This window comes from Anomaloglossus baeobatrachus, chromosome 8 (genome assembly GCF_048569485.1).
Source record: "Anomaloglossus baeobatrachus isolate aAnoBae1 chromosome 8, aAnoBae1.hap1, whole genome shotgun sequence".
Classification (NCBI taxonomy): domain Eukaryota; kingdom Metazoa; phylum Chordata; class Amphibia; order Anura; family Aromobatidae; genus Anomaloglossus; species Anomaloglossus baeobatrachus.
In genome coordinates, this window is record NC_134360.1 from 97,701,865 (window position 1) to 97,725,455 (window position 23,591).

General features: G+C 48.9%; 1 protein-coding gene across 1 annotated transcript in view; it reads right to left on the reverse strand.

Moving 5' to 3' along the window:
* The window catches only part of GUCY2C (guanylate cyclase 2C), a 686,038-nt gene that overhangs the window by 644,017 nt on the left and 18,430 nt on the right, over nucleotides 1–23,591 (reverse strand). Inside the window, 1 exon segment of the mRNA XM_075320892.1 lies at nucleotides 12,427–12,539. Coding sequence (XP_075177007.1) covers nucleotides 12,427–12,539 — 113 coding nt within the window.

The window sequence follows — 23,591 nt, forward strand, 5'->3', positions numbered from 1 at the left end:
CCCCCAAAACACACACACACCGCCACACACGCACCGCACAACACACCACACACACACACACTGGGAACCACAAACACCACCCTACACAGACACCCTCACACACAGATAATGCCGCACACACACAACACCCAACACACAAACACCGCGGCACACACAAATATACGTACACACATTGCACAAAACATACCTCCCCCAAAACACACACATGCACTCCACACCCACACAAACCGTGCAACACACACAGCACCACACACAAAACGCTACAGACACACAGCGCTCCACAAACAACGCAACACACACAACGCAACACACATACAACACCGCTCACACCCCCCGCCACACCCAGACAACACCCAGAACATGTACAGCACCCTACACAAACACTTGGCAACTACACACAACATCTATATATATAATTTTTCAATAAAAAAAGAGATTAAACATATATATATATATATATAACAAAAATCATACATTAACTACACAATACGTAAATTCTAGAATACCCGATGCGTAGAATCGGGCCACCTTCTAGTATCTAATAACTGATAGACTCAGTAATATTTCTGGATTGAAATGAGGTTTATTGTACTAACAGAAAATGTGCAATCCGCATTTAAACAAAATTTGACCAGTGCAAAAGTGTGGGCACCCTTATCAATTTCTTGATTTGAACACTCCTAACTACTTTTTACTGACTTACTAAAGCACTAAATTGGTTTTGTAACCTCATTGAGCTTTGAACTTCATAGGCAGGTGTATCCAATCATGAGAAAAGGTATTTAAGGTGGCCACTTGCAAGTTGTTCTCCTATTTGAATGTCCTATGAAGAGTGGCATCATGGGCTCCTCAAAACAACTCTTAAATGATCTGAAAACATAGATTATTCAACATAGTTGTTCAGGGGAAGGATACAAAAAGTTGTCTGAGAGATTTAAACTGTCAGTTTCCACTGTGAGGAATATAGTAAGGAAATGGAAGAACACAGGTACAGTTCTTGTTAAGCCCAGAAGTGGCATTCCAAGAAAAGCACTTGCTACCCACAGTAAAATTTGGTGGAGGTTCCATCATGCTTTGGGGCTGTGTGGCCAATGCCGGCATCGGGAATCTTGTTAAAGTTGAGGGTCACATGGATTCAACTCAGTATCAGCAGATTCTTGACAATAATGTGCAAGAATCAGTGACAAAGTTGAAGTTACGCAGGGGATGGATATTTCAGCAAGACAATGATCCAAAACACCGCTCCAAATCTACTCAGGCATTCATGCAGAGGAACAATTACAATGTTCTGGAATGGCCATCCCAGTCCCCAGACCTGAATATCATTGAACATCTGTGGGATGATTTGAAGTGTGCTGTCCATGCTCGGCGACCATCAAACTTAACTGAACTGGAATTGTTTTGTAAACAGGAATGGTCAAATATACCTTCATCCAGGATCCAGGAACTCATTAAAAGCTACAGGAAGCGACTAGAGGCTGTTATTTTTGCAAAAGGAGGATCTACAAAATATTAATGTCACTTTTATGTTGAGGTGCCCATACTTTTGCACCGGTCAAATTTTGTTTAAATGAGGATTGCACATTTTCTGTTAGTACAATAAACCTCATTTCATAAGAATTTTCAAATCAAAAGTCTGCAAAAGTTTTTTCCTCCTCTTTTTCCAAGAGCCATAAATTTTATATTTTTTTGGTCAGTATAGCCATCTGAGAGCTTGTTTTTTTTTGTGGGACAAGTAGTATTTTTGAATGACACCATTCATTCTGCCCCATATTGCACTGGAAAATGGGTAAAATATTCCAAGTGCGGGGAAATTGCAGAAAAAAAATGCAATTCCACAATATTTTTATTTTAATCTTATATTTTCACTATATGTCAAAACTGACCAGACAATATGACTCCAGGTCAGCTCGAGTTCATAGACACCAAAGATGAATAGATTTACTTTTATTCAAGTGGTGAAAATATTCAGAAGTTTGTAAAAAATAAATTGCAATTTTGTTGACATTTTACGAGATCAGTAGTGTTCTCACTTTTTGGAATCTGGGGCTGTTTGATGGCTTATACTTTGCATCTGAAACTGATGTTTTTAATTATAACATGTTTCTGTCGATGCGATGTTTTGATCGCCTGTTATTGCATTTTAATGCAATGTTATCATGACCAAAAAAAACACAATTCTAGGGTTTTGATTATTTTTCTCACTACACCCTTTAGCAATCAGATTAAATAATTTAATATTTTGGTAGATCGGCCATTTCTGAACGTGGCAATACCAAATATTTGTATTTTTTAATATGGTTTTCTTTTCAATGGGGCAAAAGAGGGGTGATTTGAACTTTTAGTACTTGAAGCTTAGTACTTGCTTCTGCTGTTCAGAGGGATGCTTCAGCATCCCTCTGAACAGCAGAGATGCTGATGATCTGTGAATGCTAGTGCTCTTCCGGCATTCACAGAAAGCACTTCATAACAGCGAAAGGGGTCATCACCTAACCCCCGTCTGTCATGATATCCCATCGGTGCCCTGAGATTGTGCCACGGAACCTCAGATGGTGCAAGGGAACGGTGCCATCCCTGCCGACGTGTGTTAGATCACGCTGTCAGAGTTTGGAAGAGAGATATCACTGGTTAACGGTTAGGCTATGTGCGCACTTACCGGATTTTGCCGCGGATTTTCCGTGGATTTGCTGCATGTTTCGCTGCAGAAAATGTTCATAACATCTCTGCAGTGAATCACCAGCAAATCCTATGGAGAAAAAAAATCCTGTGCGCACTGGGCGGAATTTGACAGCTGCATGTTTTGCTGCGGGAATCCCGCAGCAAAAACAAGTGCATGTCACTTCTTTTCCGCACATCGCTGCGGGATTTCACTCCATTGACTCAATGTTAATCATGAAATCCCGCAGGGAATAACGCAGGCAGCAAATTCTGTGTGGTTCACTGCGTTTTCCTGCGTTATTCCCTGCGGTATTTCGCGGTTTACCTCCGGTAATGTGCATCGCCTGTCTGCGGTTTTGCAGGGAAGTGATGTCATTACAGGAAGAGGAAGCCGTGCAGAGAGTAAACACACACACATCACAGACACACACACACATCACAGAGATAGAACACATAGACACAGACACATAGAACACACATAGAAAGAAAACAGAAATATAGGAAAAAAAGAACGTGGGCTTCGCTGCAAATTTACCGTCCAGCCGAGGTAAGCACACAGCGGCGGCCCGGTGTTCTCAGGCTGGGGAGGGAGAGGGGCAGGGTTAATGTCCCCCGCCTCACTCCCCCTCCCGCAGCCGAGAATATCAGCCGCAGCTGCCCCGGCACTGTCGCATGCAATATGCGGCACTACCGGAGTGTCCTCGGCTCTTCTTCCCACCGTGTAGCAGTGGTAGCAAGGTAATACAAGGGGTTAATGGTGATGGGGGACCACCGCCATTAACCCCAGGCTTGATCATGGCAGCGTCTATGTGACAGCTGACATGATCAACCCATAAGTAAAGTGAAAAAAACACAGACACCGAAAAATCCTTTATTTTAAATAAAACCAACAAGCCTCGTTCACCATTTTATTAACCCCCCCCCAAGCAAAGCTCCGACATAATCCACAGCTCCGGCTCCGGCGTCCTGCACTGCTGACATCCAGCCGCGACTGTCACAGACACAGGCTGAATGCAGCAGACAGCAGAGGTAATTACCGGTCATTTCCCACGGCCGGTAATGTGAACTCACTGCCGACCGTGGGAAATGCAGCGATCTGTCATCTATCTATCCTTCTATCTATCCCTCTATCTATCTATCCCTCTATCTATTCTTCTGTCTATCTACTATCTCAGAATTAAATGACTTTTTTTTTTTTTTTTTTTTCAATGTGCTTTATTGCATTGAATGCAATAAAGCACATCCCAACCCGCACGCGGCAAAACCGCGGCAATACCGCGAATAATACCGCGGTAAAACCGCGGCAAACCGCATGCGGTTTTCGGGTGCGGTTTCCCGCGGTTTTTTTACCGCGGGTGCGGTAATCTTTGAGAGCATGCGGAATTTTCTCAAGGAAATTTCATTTCCCGGTGCGCACAGAGCCTTAAGGTGGATCTCCTATTTAGCCATGCCTGTTAGCTGCAGATGTCGGCTGGGAGCCAGCATTAAAGGGCCAAACGTCACCAATGACATATAGGTACATCATTGGTTGTGAAGGGGTAAAGTGAATCTGTCATGACGTTTTTGCTATCACATCTGAGAGCAGAATGATGCAGGGACAGAGACCCTGATTCAAGCGATGTCGCTTACTGGACTGCTTGCTGCAATTTTGCTAAAATTACTGTATATCTCCTGTTCTGTTTCTGTAACACCCTGGGGTCAAGGAGGTTTTACCCGACACGTCGCCGGGCCGGGGGTTGCACATCTTCTGCGTCATCATGGACTGGCCTGGCCCAGCTTCATTACCATGAGGCTTACAGGAGGGAGAGAAGACAGTTGACGGGAGCAAGGATGGAGGATGGGGGTAATGATGGTGAGGAAAGTCTTTTTAGATTGTGACGCAACCTGTGGCCCGCGGCCAGAGATGGGCCGCCGCTGTGGGTGCTGCTCTCCGGGGCTGATGGTGAAGGTCACAGCTGGGATGGCGTCGCTCCCCACAGGCGGAGCGGGGTTATCCCGGGGAGGATGACAGAGGATGGACGGGGGTGGTCGTAGTCCCCGTTGGCGCTGCAGTGCTGGGCAACAGTGCCAGCAAATGAGCGGTAGAGGCAGGGGCTGCAGTTCCAGGTCTTTTACTCACTGGTAGTTCAGGTGCTGCCACAGAGTTGTCATAGTAACTGGGGAAGTCCCATGCTTCATGATGGCTAACCTCCCTGTCTGCCCTAGTCCACCCCCCTGTGGAAAAGCACCTTATTGTTTTATGTGTGTGGCTTTGTGAAGGCACCGTCAGTTAACCCCCTCCTAACCTGGGATGGATATTACCCCTTAAAGGAGGTGCAATACCCTGTGGCGCCTGAAGCCTCAGGGGTGCCAGATTTCCACTTAAGAGCGATTAAAGGCATGCACAGTGCCTTGCGAAAGAATTCGGCCCCCTTGAATTTTTCAACCTTTTCCCACATTTCAGGCTTCAAACATAAAGATAAAAAAATTAAATTTTATGGTGAAGAATCAACAAAAATAGGGACACAATTGTGAAGTTGAACGAAATTTATTGCTTATTTTAAACTTTTATAAAAAATAAACAACTGAAAATTGGGGCGTGCAATATTATTTGGCCCCTTTAAATTAATACTTTGTAGCGCCACCTTTTGCTGCAAATACAGCTGTAAGTCACGTGGGGTATGTCTCTATCAGTTTTGCACATTGAGAGACAGAAATTCTTGCCCATTCTTCCTTTGCAAATAGCTCGAGCTGAGTGAGGTTGGATGGAGAGCATTTGTGAACAGCAGTTTTCAGCTCTTTCAACAGATTCTCGATTAGATTCAGATCTGGACTTTGACTTGGCCATTCTAACACCTGGATATGTTTATTTGTGAACCATTTCATTGAAGATTTTGCTTTATGCTTGGGATCATTGTCTTGTTGGAAGACAAATCTCCGTCCCAGTCTCAGGTCTTTTACAGACTCCAACAGGTTTTGTTCAAGAATGGTCCTGTATTTGGCTCCATCCATCTTCCCATTAATTTTAGCCATCTTCCCTGTCCCTGCTGAAGAAAAGCAGGCCCAAACCATGATTCTGATGTGAAGCCCCGAGAACGCTGTGTCGGTGCATTACCTTCAGGGACTCCACTCTGCTGGATCCTGTCACGGGTAGGGAATCTTCTATTTGTCGTGACGCCACTCTCAGTATTGCGGTCAGTGGGGACCGCCACTGCAGGTTAAGGGACGCCTGGGGCTGATGGTGAGTGCAGTTAGTTGGAATAGCCTCCTGAGAGTGAGGCAAGCCCCAGGGCCCTGTGTAGGTGCGTAGTACCACAAGGCGCAGAATAACTCCACACACGCAGGATGTCTTTCAGGGGTTTTACTCACAGTTGATGGCAGGGTGAGTAACCCGGGCGTAGCTGGGATGAACCAGGCTGGAACCAGGTATCCTTCAGGCTGACTTCTGATGGTGACTACCAACTCGCCTTCCTTAGCCCTTGGTGGTTTGGGGTAACCCCGACTTTTAGTCCCTATGGGGGTCACCCAGGGAAGTTGCTGAAGCCTCTCTCCCCTTCGTTTGCCGTTTGCTTGTTGCCTGGGCCAGATCACTCCAGCTGCTTGCCTCCTGTGAACTATGGGCCCTAACTGTGGCTACGTGGCTGCGGCTTTTAGGTGTTGTGGTGTGGGCTTTGAGGGCCCCACACCGGCAGGTTTAGCAAGGAAAGGTGGATCTATCCCCGCTCCGGGATCTGCCGCCCGTTTGGGCCTGGTACTCCCTAGCAGTCTCCTTACTTCCCACTCTGTGCTCTCTCTCTAGCTGGAGATGGGTTTCGGGTAGCACTCCTAGGTGACCGTTCTCCCCCGTCGGTAGCCACTGCGCGGGCGCTGTCAGACTGCAACAGCCCCAGGGGTAGGGGTCAGCTCCTCTCGGAGCTCCCTGGACTCTGCACTGCACTGAACCGGCTCACTGCTCCTCCTCTCCTGTTCTTGCCTTTGTGCCTGCCTACGCCACCTAGCAACCAAGCTCTCTTACCACACCCCTTGAGAGGAGATGGAGGCTTTTGGCCCCCTCCACTATTCCAGTGGAGGTGAAGGCTTTTCCCCCTCCTGGGATCCCCAGGGGTCCTCTCATGGGTACATGTGTGAGACCTGATCACTATGCGCCTGTGTAGTCACACCTCGGTCAGCCTTCTGGATTACCTGTATTGTACTGTCCCCAGCATGGGTGCAGTACTCAGTGGTGCCTGACCAGGTCAGGGGCGCCACACTGACACCACCATGTTTGACAGTGTTCAGGGTGATGAGCTGTGTTACTTTTACACCAAACATATCGTTTGGCATTGTGCCCAAATAGTTCGATTTTGGTTTCATCTTACCAGAGCACCTTCTTCCACATATTTGGTGTGTCTCCCAGGTGGCTTGTGGCAAACTTTAAACTACACTTTTTATGGCTATCTTTGAGAAATGCCTTTCTCCTTGCCACTCTTCCATAAAGGCCAGATTTGTGCAGTGTACGACTGATTGTTGTCCTATGGACAGACTTTCCCACCTCAGCTGCAGATCTCTGCAGTTCATCCAGAGTGATCATGGGCCTCTTGGCTGCATCTCTGATTGCTCTTCTTCTTGTTTGAGATGCAAGTTTGGAGGGACGGCCGGGTCTTGGAAGATTTGCAGTGGTATGATACTCCTTCCATTTTAATATGATCGCTTGCACAGTGCTCCTTGGGATGTTTAATGGTTTGATATCTTTTTGTAACCAAATCCGGCTTTAAACTTCTCCACAACAGTATCACGGACCTGCCTGTTGTGTTCCTTGGTCTTCATGTTGCTATCTGTGCTTTAAACAGAACACTGAGACTATCACAGAGCAGATGCATTCATATGGAGACTTGATTACACACAGGTGTCTTAAATTTATCATCATCAGTCATTTAGGACAACATTGGATCATTCAGAGATCCTCAATGAACTCCTGGAGTGAGTTTGCTGCACTGAGAGTAAAGGGGACGAATAATATTGCACGCCCCAATTTTCAGTTATTTATTTTTTAAAAAAGTTTAAAATAAGTAATACATTTCGTTTAACTTCACAATTGTGTCCCACTTGTTGTTGATTCTTCCCCATAACATTAAAATTTTTATCTTTATGTTTGAAGCTTGAAATGTGGGAAAAGGTTGAAAAATGGAAGGGGGCCGAATACTTTCGCAAGGCACTGTAGTTAGGCAATGGTGTGAGATGAGAAATTCTACCTTCGTATCCAATAAGTGGTGCAGAAAGGACCAGAACGCTCCAGAGTGAATGGATTCAAACATGCACACGATGAAATGAAACAACAGTGGTTTATTCGATTCATAGGCCACAGACATGCAGTAGTACAATACTGGAGTGGTCCGAGTAGCTGGCACTGTAGTTCTCTTGTGGGTGGTCGACCCTGGAGCCGCTACTGGTCAAAAAACTTTGGCTTTCCATAGCCCAAAGGCTGGACTAGAAAAGAAACAAGGTGGTAGCAAGACCTGACCAGTAGGTGGCAACAGCAGACAAGCATGCATAACATACATTAATGATGACAGTTGCAATAAGGAAAAATATGGAGGAACAGCACATCTCCTATGAATGTACCAGTTCTCTGAATGCTGAGCTCTGTATAACCACACCCACCACACCATTGTTTGGAAGTTTTCTTTGTATACTGTGATGCTGTGCATAACCTGACAATTAGTTGAGGAGGTATGGTTATACAGAGTTCCCAAATATGAAGGACTACTTGGCATCAGGTTTATTCTAGTCTACTTGTGATAATCACGTACTAATAAAACTTACTGATTCCAGTAAGTAGCTGAGAAGACTGGAATCAGGGTCTCTGTCTCTACATTCTCCTGCCCTCAGATAAGGTTGCAAAACCTGGTGACAGATCCCCTTTAATAATTTCTTTAAAAAGTAAGATCTATGTTCCCATATTGAGTTTAAAACTCTAACCTTTTTTGTTATGGTGGTGTTGAAGCAGTGACTTTTTCCATTACTAAGTAGTGTTTCAAGTCATCTTCATATAATACAGGATTTACTGTGGTTAGTGATAATTTTATACCTGTTACTTCCGAAATCTTCACAAGGTGTTGTGCTATCCTTGGATTGAGTTGTATTTTTGTACCAAATGCCTTATTGTATGCAAACCCCAGTATGCTTGTTCACTTTTGGAGTGTTTTAAATGTTTTTAACATATTTTTTGGTGTTTTTTGTCAATAAAATATTTTCTATTTTGTGAAATATTTGGTGATCCCATTTGTTACACACCCTCTTTTTCTTTGTTTTGGCGTATTTTAGTTCCAAATTACATTCCCTTCCAAGAGAAAGAACAGCTCTCATCCCTGAATAATATACAGTTAATGCAGTCCAATGATGTCTAAACTTGCAGATTATTGTTTGGACATATGAATATGAATTGGTTCTAAAAATGTACCAAACTTGTAGAGCACCATAATTCTTTTTCCATTGTCTTGGCTAATTTGATTTTCCCATAACATCAAGTAAAGACGCAAAGAGGCCTTGAAGATAAGCCTTAACAAAATGACCACATCTACTCCTTCCAATAACGAAGTTATGTCACTTATCCTACCAGAAGCTCTGAAGTGATAACATTCTTTTCAGGAATTTTCCAAGCTATTTAAAGGCATAGTTAACATGGCATATGTACATTTCTGACCCATTTATTTAATTTAACCTTCACTGTATCAAAAATCATCTATTAATTTGTGTGAAAAAAAATTGTTGTATTTTGTACTAAGTAAATATCCAAAACTTTCCTGCAATAGTACATGAAATAATGTTCTGGGAAAAGACTGATTATATTGCATTCTGGTATCTGTCTCTAACAGCAGCGGCTGAAGTCTGCTCTAGCTGTGACTGTCAACCATTTAGATGCTGCTGTCAGTGTCTGAAAGTGGCATTAAAATGGAACACATACTGACACTTGTGCACATCAGCTCCTAACAGACACCTATGAGGGTTACCATGGCAGCAGCGGATTTTCTTAAGGCCTCTGTCACTACTTTCTTGGTACTCATATGCAGTCCACAGACTGAACTTCACATGAGATTGTAATTTTCACTATAAAGTGCTATAGTGTGGTATTGCAGAATGTATTATAAACTATCCAAAGTTTATGCAGTAAAAATACTGAAAAATATTGGAAAATATATTTAAAAAAAAGATTTTAAACATTTAAAAAAGTTATAAACAATACCTTTTCTACCCTTAAAAATCAAGAAATAAATACAAAAAATAAATATATTTTGTATCGCTTCATTCATAAAGATTTAATCTACAGTGGGGCAAAAAAATATTTAGTCAGCCACCAATTGTGGAAGTTCTCCCCCTTATAAAGATTAGGTCGGCCTGTAATTGACATCATAGGTAGACCACAACTAGGAGAGACAAAATGAGAAAACAAATCCAGAAAATCACCTTGTCTGATTTGGCAAGAATTTTTTTTTGCAAATTATGGTGGAAAATAAGTATTTGGCAATAACAAAAGTTCATCTCAATATTTTGTTCTTTATCCTTTGTTGGCAATGACAGAGGTCAAACATTTTCCGTAAGTCTTCATAAGGTTGGCACACACAGTTGGATATATGTTGGCCGATTCATCCATGCAGATCGCCTCTAGAGCACTGATGTTTTGGGCCGGTCGAAGAGCAACACAAACTTTCAACTCTCTCCAAAGGTTTTCTTTCTATGGGGTTGAGATCTGGAGACTGGCTATGCCACTCCAGGATCTTCATATGCTTCTTACAAAGCCACTCCTTCATTGCCCTGGCGATGTGCTTCGGATCATTATCATGCTGAAAGACCCAGCCATGTTTCATCTTCAATGCCCTTGCTGATTGAAGGAGGTTTGCACTCAAAATCTCACAATACATGGCCCCATTCACTCTTTCATGTACACAGATCAGACGTCCTGGTCCCTTTGCAGAGAAACAACCCCAAAGCATGATGTTGCCACCCACATGTTTCACAGTAGGTATGGTGTGCTTTGGATACAACTCAGCATTCTGTCTCCTCCAAACACCATGAGTTGTGTTTCTACCAAACAGTTCTACTTTGATTTCATCAGACCATATGGCATTCTCCCAATACTCTTCTGGATAGTCTAAATGCTCTCTAGCAAACTTCAGACGAGCCCGGACAAGTACTGGCTTCAGCAGGAGGACACGTCTAGCACTGCAGGATCTGAGTCCCTGGCGGCATAGTGTTACTGATGGTAGCCTTTGTTATAGTGGTCCCAGCTCTATGCAGGTCAATCACTAGGTCCCCCCGTTTGGTTCTGGGATTTTTGCTCACCGTTCTTGTGATCATTTTGACCCCATGGAAGAGAGATCTTGCATGGAGCCCCAGATCAAGGGAGATTATCAGTGGTCCTGTATGTCTTCCTTTTTCGTATTATTGCTCCCACAGTTAATTTCATCACACCAAGCTGCTTGCCTATTGCAGATTCAGTCTTCCCAGCCTGGTGCAGGGCTACAATTATGTTTCTGGTGTCCTTCGACAGCTCTTTGGTCTTCACCATAGTGGAGTTCGGAGTATGACTGTTTGAGGACAGGTGTCTTTTATACCGATACCAAGTTCAAACAGGTGCAATTACTACAGGTAAAGAGCGGAGGACAGAGGAGCCTCTTAAAGAAGAGGTTACAGGTCTGTGAGAACCAGTAATCTTGCATGTTTTTAAATGACTAAATACTTATTTTCCATCATAATTTGCAAAAAAAAACTCTTGCCAAATTAGACAAGGTGATTTTCTAGATTTGTTTTCTCATTTTGTCTCTCATAGTTGTGGTCTACCTATGAAGTCAATTACAGGCCTCTTTCATCTTTTTAAGTGGGAGAACTTGCACAATTGGTGGCTGATTAAATACATTTTGCCCCACTGTATCAAAACATCAAATTAATCAACATGTATGGTAAACACCATAAGTAGAACAAATCTAAATGTAGAATTGTTTTTTCAGTCACCTCGGACGCTACAAAACTGTAATTAAAAGTGATCAAAAACATGTTATGTACTCCAAATTGGTATCAATAAAAATGTCAACTCACCATGCAAAAACAAGCCCTCATTCAATACCATTAACAGAAAAATAGAAATGCTACAACTTAGAAAATGGCATCACAAATCAAAGACATTTTTAACAAAACACAGATTTTTTTTTCATCCCTTAAATAAAAAAAAGATGCAAGTTGGTATTGTGGTGTTTTGACAGACCTGGCAATCATGCTTCCAAGTCATTTTTACCACTAAATGCCGTAAAAACAAAATCTAAAAAACAATGGTGGATTAACAGTTTTGCACCTTTTCATCCCACTTGGATTTTTTTTGCAATTTTTGCAGTAGATTATAGGGCAAAATGAATGGTGTCATTCAATCACACAGCTTGTATTGCAAAAAAAAAAATCCCTAGTACAGCTATGTTGACAGAAAAATTAACTGTTGGAATAAAATAAAAAAGAAAACAAAAGTGCTAAAATTAAAAGTTCTCTGGTCATTGAAGGGTTAGGCAACTTGGTAAAAAATAGTTTGCTGACCTAGAAGCAGTGGAAGGATGGATGCGAGTTTTAATGAGTTCAACCAAAGTATATGTAACCTCATGACTTCAACCGTAAATTCCTATATATACTGTATATGTATGTATGAATATATATATATATATATATATATATATATATATATATATATATATATATATATATATATATATATATATATATACAGTATATCCACATTTTTTATAACAGTATACTATTAAATATACTTACGATAAGATACTTGAGTTTCTCAACCCCTTCACAGCCACTGGAGATGCAGCCTTGGTTTACATACAGGTCTGTAGTGTACACTTGATAGTCAATGTGTAAAGTTACTTTTTGTCCTGTGTATTACATAGAAAATACATACAATTATTATTTTTATCAATACTTCAAGATCTTGTATTTGGTTTGGTTCCTAGCACTCGAACCCCATGAAACAAAGGACAGGGGTCCCAGAGTCCTCTGTGTGGATGGAGTGACAGTGCAAATGCAGGACCACCGCTCCACTCACTGTCTATGGTACTGACAGCTAGCTGTGTTCTATACTCAGTTCTGTTAGTTTCATAGACAGAAAAGTTGCCTTTACAAATTGAATTAGGGACTCCTGTATTTGTGATCAGTGGGGATTCCAGAAGTTGGGCCCTAGCAATCACACAAGGGTTTATCCGGCTTGTTAAAAAGCTAAAATCAGGAGGTCATGGGATAAAAAAGAATATATTCACCTCGATTTCCACTCCACTCTTCATCACTGCTGTTCTGTCTCCACCATGCCGCCACTCACCTAACCTCTGTGACCACTGATTAGCTTCAGGATCAGGAGACTGAACAACAAGATATTATCCCTTCCACTCTGATGAATACTTCTGGATTAACAGTGCTAGGGTATGGGGTGGATTCCAAAGGTGAATATATCATCTTTTCTCCCCATGTCTTGCCACTGTCTGTTTTTTTAAAACCAATGGATAAAGGAAGAACCCACATTTCTATGCAGGGAATATGCAAGTGACCCAGTTTCATCTATATATAGAATTGCCCTATTCTGTCTCTCTGTCTGTCTGTCCAAGAAATGACGTCATATGCTGAAACCGCCAAAACCACGCCCACACAGCTACCAACAGGCCGAACCCCCACACACACCCACCCCTCACTCCACCCTCACCCAATCAGCAGCGGCCCTGCATCACACCACCCACACACCCACATCTTACTCTACCCACACCCAATCAGCAGCGACGACTGCTCAATTAGGACACGGCCACTCACCGAAACCCTGACAACGCCATGACGCAGCCGGCAGACAGATACAAGGGACATCGCCATGGAAGCTCCCTACACTCGACGTGACGGAGCACAGTAAGCCCCGACCCACAGTAGGCCCCAAAGCGCAGGTTAGTGACCCAACTACGCCACAGAGACATAGAGGGATGGGGAGCGGAGGAGATGCAGCTGCGGCATCACAGGGCTTCCCCGCGCCACACAGGCACAGAGGATGGATGGGGACCGGAGGAGATGTGACGCACTGGGCAAGCCAGGGGTCACAGGTTACAACATCACATGCACCCCACATTCCCTGCAGGAACATCCAAGCTAACCTAAAATCCTTGTTGCCTTCCTCCAGGGGCTGATGTCCACACCAGGGGGTGGGCCAGGTGGTTGGCTCCGCCCACCGAGGAGTACACAGCCCTGGAGGTGGGAGAACCAGGCAGAACGGAGAACAGTTTAGGAAGTAAAAGTAGAAGGAAGTGAAGTGGTAGAGGAGCTAAAGAGAGAAGCTGAAGTGACAGAAAAGTGAGAGTAGTAAAGCCTGAAGTTTGTCTGGGTGTGTGCCCCGGACTGTGACAGCAAGGTCAGCAGACAGTGGTGATAGTCTGCAGGGGGACTGTTTGGAGGTTGCTGGAAGGACCGCGGATGGGTGGTGACCCGGCGGTACTGGAGCAGTATACGAAGAACAGTCAGCACCAGGGCAGGGGCCTTTCGGATCCCGGCAAGGCTAGGAGTCGCCATAATTTGCCAAATCCGTCAGTGAAGGGGACCTCTGTCTCCTAACAACCAAGTCCCGATTGAAGGCAACAGCTCGACCGTGAAGGGGAGACACCGCCACCGCCAGGGCACCAGTTTCCCAGGGCCAGTGCCTGCGGGCAAAGTAGGGCTCCTTTGGCCCAGATTGAAGCCGAGGAGTGGGTAACCGGTGGGAACCCATCGCTACCAAAAAAGACTTTACATAGGTGCAGGGAAGAGACCGTCACCGCTAACTGCAGGGAACCGCAGCACCGTAAGCCGTCCGAGGGACCCGTCCAACCAGCCGTTTGTTTACCGAGAACTGTGTCGTGTTTACTGGCTGAGTGAGTACCTCCGTGCCGTGCGGCACAGCGGTGCACCTGCGCCCCTGCACCTCCACAGGCCCCATACCCGCCTGTCCACCATACCAACCCCATCTCTGGGCCCCGGGATCACCAAAACCCCTACCCACGGAGGGGCAAATCAACAACTGGCTGCTCCGTACCATCACTCCCGGGCTCCCCAAACAGAGCAGCGGTGGTGTCCACTTAATCACCACAACCGTGGGTGGCGTCACGGACAATAAACTATCCCAAATCCCAATTCCCTTTCACTCACGGGCGAGGAGCGCGGCTCGAGTCCCCGGGATACGGCCCATCGCTCGAGCCACCGAGCAGCGGCAGCAGCAGGCCGCAGCAGCGGCAGCCGGACCCGAGCAGTGGGAGAGCGCGGCGTCCCCTCCTCCGCCCGCGACAACTTGGCGTCACGAACAGGATCTTACCGCTCTGCCGTTGGGTAGAGGTGCGCCTTGTGACCGCCGGAGGTATCCGGCTAAAAAATTTCAGAAGTCGCCATCTTTGGCGCGAAAAGTTCCCGCTCGAGCGTCTTCGAGTAGCAGAGGCGCGAAGGCGAAAACCCCGCCCCGATAGAGGAGGGGCCGGAAAGAGGCTAAGGGGGACGGAAACAAGATGTCTGCACCCGCTGGAGGAGCGGTGGTCGCAGCCGCAGTGGCACCCGTGGATGGGAATGGGCCTGCCCAGGTCCCGGCCGCGCTGGCGGGAGGTGCCGCGGCCCCCGCGCTCGCTCAGATGATGCCATTCTCCTTGCCCTATGCGCCCGGAGCTACCTGGCTACCGCAGTATGACGGGAAACCTGATGTTTTACAGGTCTTCCGGAAAAAGCTTAACCCATTGCTAGAACTGTACCCCCTGACCGATAAGCAACGTGCGGCGGCAGTGCTGGGCCAGTTAACCGGTGCGGCTGAGCAGGAGGCGGAGACCTGGGCCGAGGGGGACCAGCTCTCTGTAGCCACCATCTTTGAGAAGCTACAGACTGCCTTTGAGACCCGGACTGAAGCTGAGCTGAGGATGCAGTTTTACCAGTGCCGGCAACGGGCTGTGGATAGCATTTGGGACTATGCTTTACGTCTGCAAACTGCCCTCCGCACGCTAAAGCGGGTGAATCCTATTAATGAGGCGGACAGCAACAAGATGCTAGTAGAGCAATTTGTGCAGGGGATGAGATCCCCTGAGGATCGCAAACAACTCCGGTTCTGGGCCCTAGAACACCCTGATGTGGACTTTGCTGTGTTAAAGGAACGGGCCATTAAAGCACTACAGCCCCCAGCTTCAGAAATCTTGGAGCCAGCCCCGTGGCCCATTGAGACGGCCCCCGTTGTGGTGGCCCCTGCCCTACCAACCTCTCCAACACCTACCGCCCCAAGCAGCACGATGGAGGAACTGGCAGCCCAGGTCCGTCGCATGGACGGAGACCTCGCCAAGATTCTTGCTGCACTCCAACCTTTGACCAGATCTCAGCCTTCAGCACAGATACAGCTTGCCGACAGCCCTGAGGATGTCCCCTGGATGCAGTGGAGAAGTGCTAACAACCCGCGGAGCAGACCTCCAACCTGCTACAAGTGCCGTAAGCCTGGGCATTACTTCCGACAGTGCCCGTTAAACGAGCAACCCCTGGGGCCCCGGGCCAATCCTCAGGAGTAGAACCCCGTGGCCCCCCAGACTGGCGGGACCGGTATATCGGGGCCCGGCCCATCATCCCCGTGGCTGTGGACGGCATACTGGTGATGGCTCTCTTGGACACTGGATCACAGGTAACCACCATACCATACACATTGTACCAGCGGTATTGGGGGATAGACGAGCTGGCACCCCCAGATACTAGTATAATGCTAATTGCTGCTAATGGACTCCCATTGACCCAAGTGGGGTATAAACAGGTGGCTATGACAGTGGGGCAAGCTGAACTGCAACACCAGGGTATAATTGTGATCATGAATGAACCCAGTGATCATAACCCGAAGATAGTGCTAGGAACCAATGTGATGGAGCACTGTATGAGTGATGTGTTGGCCCTACTGCAACAGCTGGCCGCCACAGCGGCGGGGAGCTGACAGAGAGCTGTGCAGCGTGAGATCCGGGCCTTGATGTACCGCCAGCATGTAAACTCAACAGGAGGAGAGATTGGTGGAGTGAGAGTGATGGATGTTGCTCCGTTGATTGTGCCCCCTAGGAGTGAGATGATGATTTGGTGTAGGGCAGCAGTAGGGCCTCAGGGGCGTGATTACCCTGCCATGATGGAGCCCATCCCCTCCGAGCACTGGCACACTGTAATGGCCGCCCTAGGGGTGGTAGACGTAAAGAAGGGGAGAGTGCCCGTGAGGGTGCTGAACTGTGGGGAGGAAGAAGTCAGGCTTCCCCGGTATGCCACCATTGCCAAGCTGCTCACCCTAGATCCCCACACCATCCACGAAGCCATTCCCCCAGTCTCCCCACCTACTACCAGCACTTCCCCGCCTCAAGGGGAGGTAAATGAGTGGCACCAACAGCTACAAGTGGGCACTGATGATACTCTCGCACCACCCTGTATACCCCGGCTTTGTGATGTGTAGGGGTATGAACAGGTTTTCAGTAAACATCCACTAGACTTTGGGCAGATCAAAGGGGTCCAACACCACATCCCCACCGGTGAACACCCCCCTATCAAAGAGAGGTACAGGCCTATTCCCCCTGCACATTACCAGTGTGCCAAAGATATGTTGAGGAATATGAAGGAGGCAGGGGTTATTCGGGACAGCTGTAGTCCCTGGTCCGCTCCGTTGGTACTGGTCAGGAAGAAGGATGGTACCATGCGGATGTGTGTGGACTACCGGAAGATCAATCAGATAACACATAAAGATGCCTACCCTCTGCCCCGTATTGAAGAGTCTTTGGCCGCACTGAGAACCGCAAATTACTTCTCTACCCTTGACCTCACCAGTGGGTACTGGCAAGTGGCAGTGGCCCCGGAAGACCGGGAGAAAACCGCCTTCACCACCCCAATGGGGCTCTGTGAATTCAATAGTATGCCGTTTGGGCTGTGCAATGCCCCTGGAACCTTCCAACGGCTGATGGAGTGCTGTCTGGGACATCTGAACTTCGAGACCATCCTGTTATATCTGGATGATGTGATTGTGTACTCTCAGACGTATGAAGCCCATCTGGAGCACCTAGCCGAGGTGTTCGCGTCCCTTGCCAAATACGGGATGAAGTTGAAGCCCTCCAAGTGCCACCTGCTGAAACCCAGAGTGCAGTACCTGGGGCATGTGGTGAGTGTGGAAGGTGTTGCCCCCGACCCTGAGAAGATCACTGTCATCCAGGACTGGCCAAGACCAACCACCGTGAGGGAAGTAAGGCAGTTTTTGTGTCTGGTGGGGTACTACCGGCGCTTCATCAAGGGGTACACGAAGATGGCTGCTCCCATGCAAGACCTCCTCGTGGGACAGACCAAAGGTGGTAGACCCATCGGAGCCCCACTGGTGTGGGAGGACAGGCATGAGGAATCCTTCCGTCAGCTGAAAGCGGCCTTGACTGGAGAAGAAGTCCTAGCGTACCCTGACTACGGCTGCCCATTCATCCTCTACACAGACGCCAGCAATGTGGGTTTGGGGGCAGTCCTGTCCCAGGTCCAGGAAGGAAAGGAGAAGGTGATTGCCTATGCTAGTCGAAAACTCCGGCCGACTGAAAGGAACCCTGAGAACTACAGCTCCTTCAAGCTCGAGCTCCTGGCACTGGTGTGGGCTATCTCCGAGCGGTTCCGCCACTACTTGGCCGCACCAAAATTCACCGCTTTCACGGATAACAATCCGTTGACTCACCTGGACACGGCCAAGCTGGGCGCGTTGGAGCAGCGGTGGGTGGCCAGACTAGCCAACTATGACTTCACCATCAAATACAGGGCCGGTCGTGTCAACATTAATGCTGATGCCCTCTCTCGGATGCCCCGCGTGTCAGAAGGTGGGTGCGAGGATGATGACCTCGAGGAGATCGAGTTGCCTACATTCCACCGGCCACCAACTGAGAAGGTACATGTCCACCAACAACGGGTGAACCTGGATCCGCTGCCCAGTCAGGAGTGGCAGGAAGCTCAAAATCAGGCGCCCGCTGTCCGCCTAGTCAAGACCCTGATGGAGCGAGGCGCTGCTGGGATGGACCCTGCTGCCCCAGCTGAAGCCCAACGCTTGTGGAAGGAACGGACCCGGCTGTGTCTACACCAGGGGAGGTTGTACCGTGAGCTGATCAACCCGAAGACCCATGAGAAAATCCGCCAGTTGGTTATTCCCCAAGCTGATGTACCCACTGTTCTGCAGGCGTACCATGATGGTGCCGGCCACTTCGGGTGGAAGAAGCTGGAGATGCTGTTGAGGGAGTGGTTCTATTGGAGTGGGATGCGGGAGTCTGTGGAGGACTGGTGTCGAGAGTGCGGTCCTTGTACGTTGAGGAGGAAGGATGAAGCCAGCCAGAAGGCTCCCCTACGCCCGATCGTTACACACCAACCGCTGGAGCTGGTCGCCTTGGACCATGTAAAGCTCACCCCCAGCCGAAGTGGGTACACTTACGCTCTGACCATAGTAGATCATTACTCCCAGTTCATGGTGGTTGTCCCGGTCAAGGACTTAATCGGCCGTACCGCCGCTAGAGCGTTCCAAGCTTACTTCTGTCTACCCCATGGATACCCTGAGAAGGTGCTTACCGACCAAGGTCCAGCCTTTGAGGCGGAGGTGTTCCATGAGTTCTGTCAGCTGTACGGTTGCAAGAAGATCCGAACCACCCCTTACCATGCCCAGACCAACGGTATGTGTGAGAAGATGAACCATCTGGTCCTTGGCCTCCTCAAAACGTTGCCGTTGGAGAAGCGGAACCTGTGGCCGGAGAAGCTACCTGACTTGGTCGATATGTACAACAATATCCCGTCTAGCTCGACGAAGTCCACCCCAGCGTATCTGATGAGGGCTCGGCCTGGCCGACTGCCGGTGGACCTAGAAATGGGACTGGAAGCCCCAGAGACACTCCCCTCAATGGCTGAATGGGACACCCGGCGGAGGGTGCAGTACCGACAGATTCAGGAGTATGTGGAGAAGAACCTAAGTCGGAGTCGAGAACAACAGGAGCAGCGCTTCAATCAGAAAGCGTCTGTGGGCCCTTTCCAGCCTGGAGATGTGGTGTTAAAGCGGAAGAGGAAAACCCACAAGCTGGATGATCAATGGGAACAAATCCCGTACGTCATCCAGCCCACAGGATGGGAAGATGGAAAGGCTTACCAGATCAGTCGTGACCAAGGGGGCACCTTGGCCACGGTTTCCCGGGACCATCTGAAAAGGTGCCCACCAGCCTTAAGGGCGATGGCTGAAGTACCAGCTCCTCCACCAGCAGAGAAGGCAAAAGAGGTGATCCACACTGTGATGGGTGACTTCCCAGCAGACTGGCCTACACAGAACGGCACGGTGATTCTTCCAGTGATACTGTTCCCACAACCTGTGGATGAAGAAGTGGTGGAAGCGGTCAACCGTGAGCCAGAACCAGTGCCAGTGCCCAGGGATGAACCTGTGCCCAGCTCCCCTATGCCTCCGCCTGCCCCGCACGATAGCCGGGAGGAGGAACCGATTGTTCCCTCTGCCCCACTGCCTAGCCCGACTGATACCGGACCCCGGAGGTCCACCCGTCTCAACCTAGGTAAACCCCCACTTAGGTACAGGGAGACCATCCTTTAAAGAGGGGATCAGGAAGTCTGTGTGTGTTTGTTGAAAAGTTTGAAAGTTTAAAGTGATGATAAGTAAATGGAACCGAACAGTCATCTGATTAACCGTGATTTGCAACCGGCCGTTGCCGGCACCGTTGTCCCCGTGGGGACCGCTTGACAAGTTGTTTTGCATGAGGAACTGCTCATGGACAAGCCCGTGAACTTGCAGGGCAACCACAGACTTTAGTGGCTTGTAAATAAGTTGTGTTACAGTTACCGTTTCCGCAATTGCCGCCTCCGGAGAGGCAGGTTGGAGGGAGGGCCCACAGCGGAGCAGGCTGGGGCCCAGCCACCACAGGAACCGGTGGCTACCCTCTGGAGGGGAAGGACAGATCCCGCTCGGGTAACTTGTGCTGGACTGGGGTCAAGGGGTGATGCCTGGGCTTTAGGGGCAGCATCAGGGCCAGGTTACTTGGGTGGGAGAGAGCGGAAACCGTAACCGTACACCGTTTGAAACCGTTTAAGAAATGTGCCTCCCGATGTGGGATGATGTCATAAATTGTAAATATGTTACCGTTTTATCTTTAAAAAAAAAACAAAAGGAAAATAAAACCGGTGTTGGACGGGTAGCCCGAGGACGGTCTGCGTTTTGCTAAGGGGGAATGTGACGCCCTGGGCAAGCCAGGGGTCACAGGTCACAACATCACATGCACCCCACATTCCCTGCAGGAACATCCAAGCTAACCTAAAATCCTTGTTGCCTTCCTCCAGGGGCTGATGTCCACACCAGGGGGTGGGCCAGGCAGTTGGCTCCGCCCACCGAGGAGTACACAGCCCTGGAGGCGGGAGAACCAGGCAGAACGGAGAACAGTTTAGGAAGTAAAAGTAGAAGGAAGTGAAGTGGTAGAGGAGCTAAAGAGAGAAGCTGAAGTGACAGAAAAGTGAGAGTAGTAAAGCCTGAAGTTGGTCCGGGTGTGTGCCCCAGACTGTGACAGCAAGGTCAGCAGACGGCGGTGATAGCCTGCAGGGGGACTGTTTGGAGGTTGCTGGAAGGACCGCGGACGGGTGGTGACCCGGCGGTACTGGAGCAGTATACGAAGAACAGTCAGCACCAGGGCAGGGGCCTTTCGGATCCCGGCAAGGCTAGGAGTCTCCATAATTTGCCAAATCCGTCAGTGAAGGGGACCTCTGTCTCCTAACAACCAAGTCCCGATTGAAGGCAACAGCCCGACCGTGAAGGGGAGACACCGCCACCGCCAGGGCACCAGTTTCCCAGGGCCAGCGCCTGCGGGCAAAGTAGGGCTCCTTTGGCCCAGATTGAAGCAGAGGAGTGGGTAACCGGTGGGAACCCATCGCTACCAAAAAAGACTTTACATAGGTGCAGGGAAGAGACCGTCACCGCTAACTGCAGGGAACCGCAGCACCGTAAGCCGTCCGAGGGACCCGTCCAACCAGCCGTTTGTTTACCAAGAACTGTGTCGTGTTTACTGGCTGAGTGAGTACCTCCGTGCCGTGCGGCACAGCGCTGCCCCTGCGCCCCTGCACCTCCACAGGCCCCATACCCACCTGTCCACCATACCAACCCCATCTCTGGGCCCCGGGATCACCAAAACCCCTACCCACGGAGGGGCAAATCAACAACTGGCTGCTCCGTACCATCACTCCCGGGCTCCCCAAACAGAGCAGCGGTGGTGTCCACTTAATCACCACAACCGTGGGTGGCGTCACGGACAATAAACTATCCCAAATCCCAATTCCCTTTCACTCACGGGCGAGGAGCGCCGCTCGAGTCCCCGAGATCCGGCCCATCGCTCGAGCCACCGAGCAGCGGCAGCAGCAGGCCGCAGCAGCCGCAGCGGCAGCCGGACCCGAGCAGTGGGAGAGTGCGGCGTCCCCTCCTCCGCCCACGACAGAGACGCAATTGCTGCATCGCAGGGCTTCCCCGCACCACAGAGACACAGAGGATGGATGAGGACCGGAGGAGACGCAGCTGCGGCATCGCAGGGCTTCCCCACGCCACAGAAACACACAGAGGCACAGGGACCAGAGGAGGCGCAGCTGCGGCATCGCAGGGCTTCCACACATCACAGAGACACGTAGAGGGACGAGGACAGGAGGAGACGCAGCTGTGGCGCACTAGGAACCCAGCACTCCGGGACACAGCTCTCCCACTAACCAACGATAAATGCAGGGGAAGCACATGGCTACTTATATATTAACACTGCTGGGAATGTTAAGGAGCCGCTCATTACTATTCATGAGCCGCTCATTACTATTCATGAGCGCCTACTTAACATTTACTGCAGTGTTAATATTTAAGTAGCCAGCATTCATTGTTGGTTAGTGGGAGAGCTGGGTCCCGGAGTGCTTATGAGCCAATCATTACTATTCATGGCCAGTGGGAAATGAAGCCACACACACACACCACGACTCCTACACAGCCCAACTCAAACACACACACACACACACCGGCACACACAAACCACCCACACCGCCGTGCGCACACACACACAACAACCCCGCTCACATCAAACGCACCCCCCCACACACACACAACCACCCACACACGGTCACACACACACACAGCCGCACACAAACACCCCCGCACACACACATCGCCCCACAATCACACGCCCCCACTCACACACCGCGGCACACAGACAAATACACACACACCACACAAAACACACACATCGCCCCACATATGCACCGCAACACACAGAAAATGCATTACAAACACACCGTGCAACACAAACACCGCCCTACACGGACACCCACATACCAAAATGGGGGCCATACAAAGATGGAGACTATACCAGTATGGGACACAGACCAGGATACTGCATACACAAGGATCCTGCCTATACCACGATGGTGCCACATACCAGGATGGGGCCACATACCAGCATTAACCCACATACCAGGATGGGGGCCATACAAGGATGGAGATTATACCCAGAAGGGACACAGACCAGGATGCTGCATACACAAGGATCCTACCTGTACCACGAAGGGGGCACATACCAGGATGGCGGCAATCACAGGATGGGGCCACATCACAGCATCAGCCCACATACAGGATGGGGGCCATACCAGGATGGAGACTATACCAGGAAGGGACACAGACCAGGATGCTGCCTGCCTACACCAGATGGCGCACACAGACCAGGATGGGGGCACATGTCAGGATGGTGGCTACACCACGATGGGTGCACATACCAGAATAAGGCCACATCACAGCATCAGCCACATACCAGGCCAACCCACAACTCCCAACGCCACAACCTGCAACTCACCACCGGCCACAGTGGAAAAACGGAGCGGACGCTGCACAGGAGCGAGCAGCCAGCGGACAGGTACAAGGGACACCTTAGGAAACA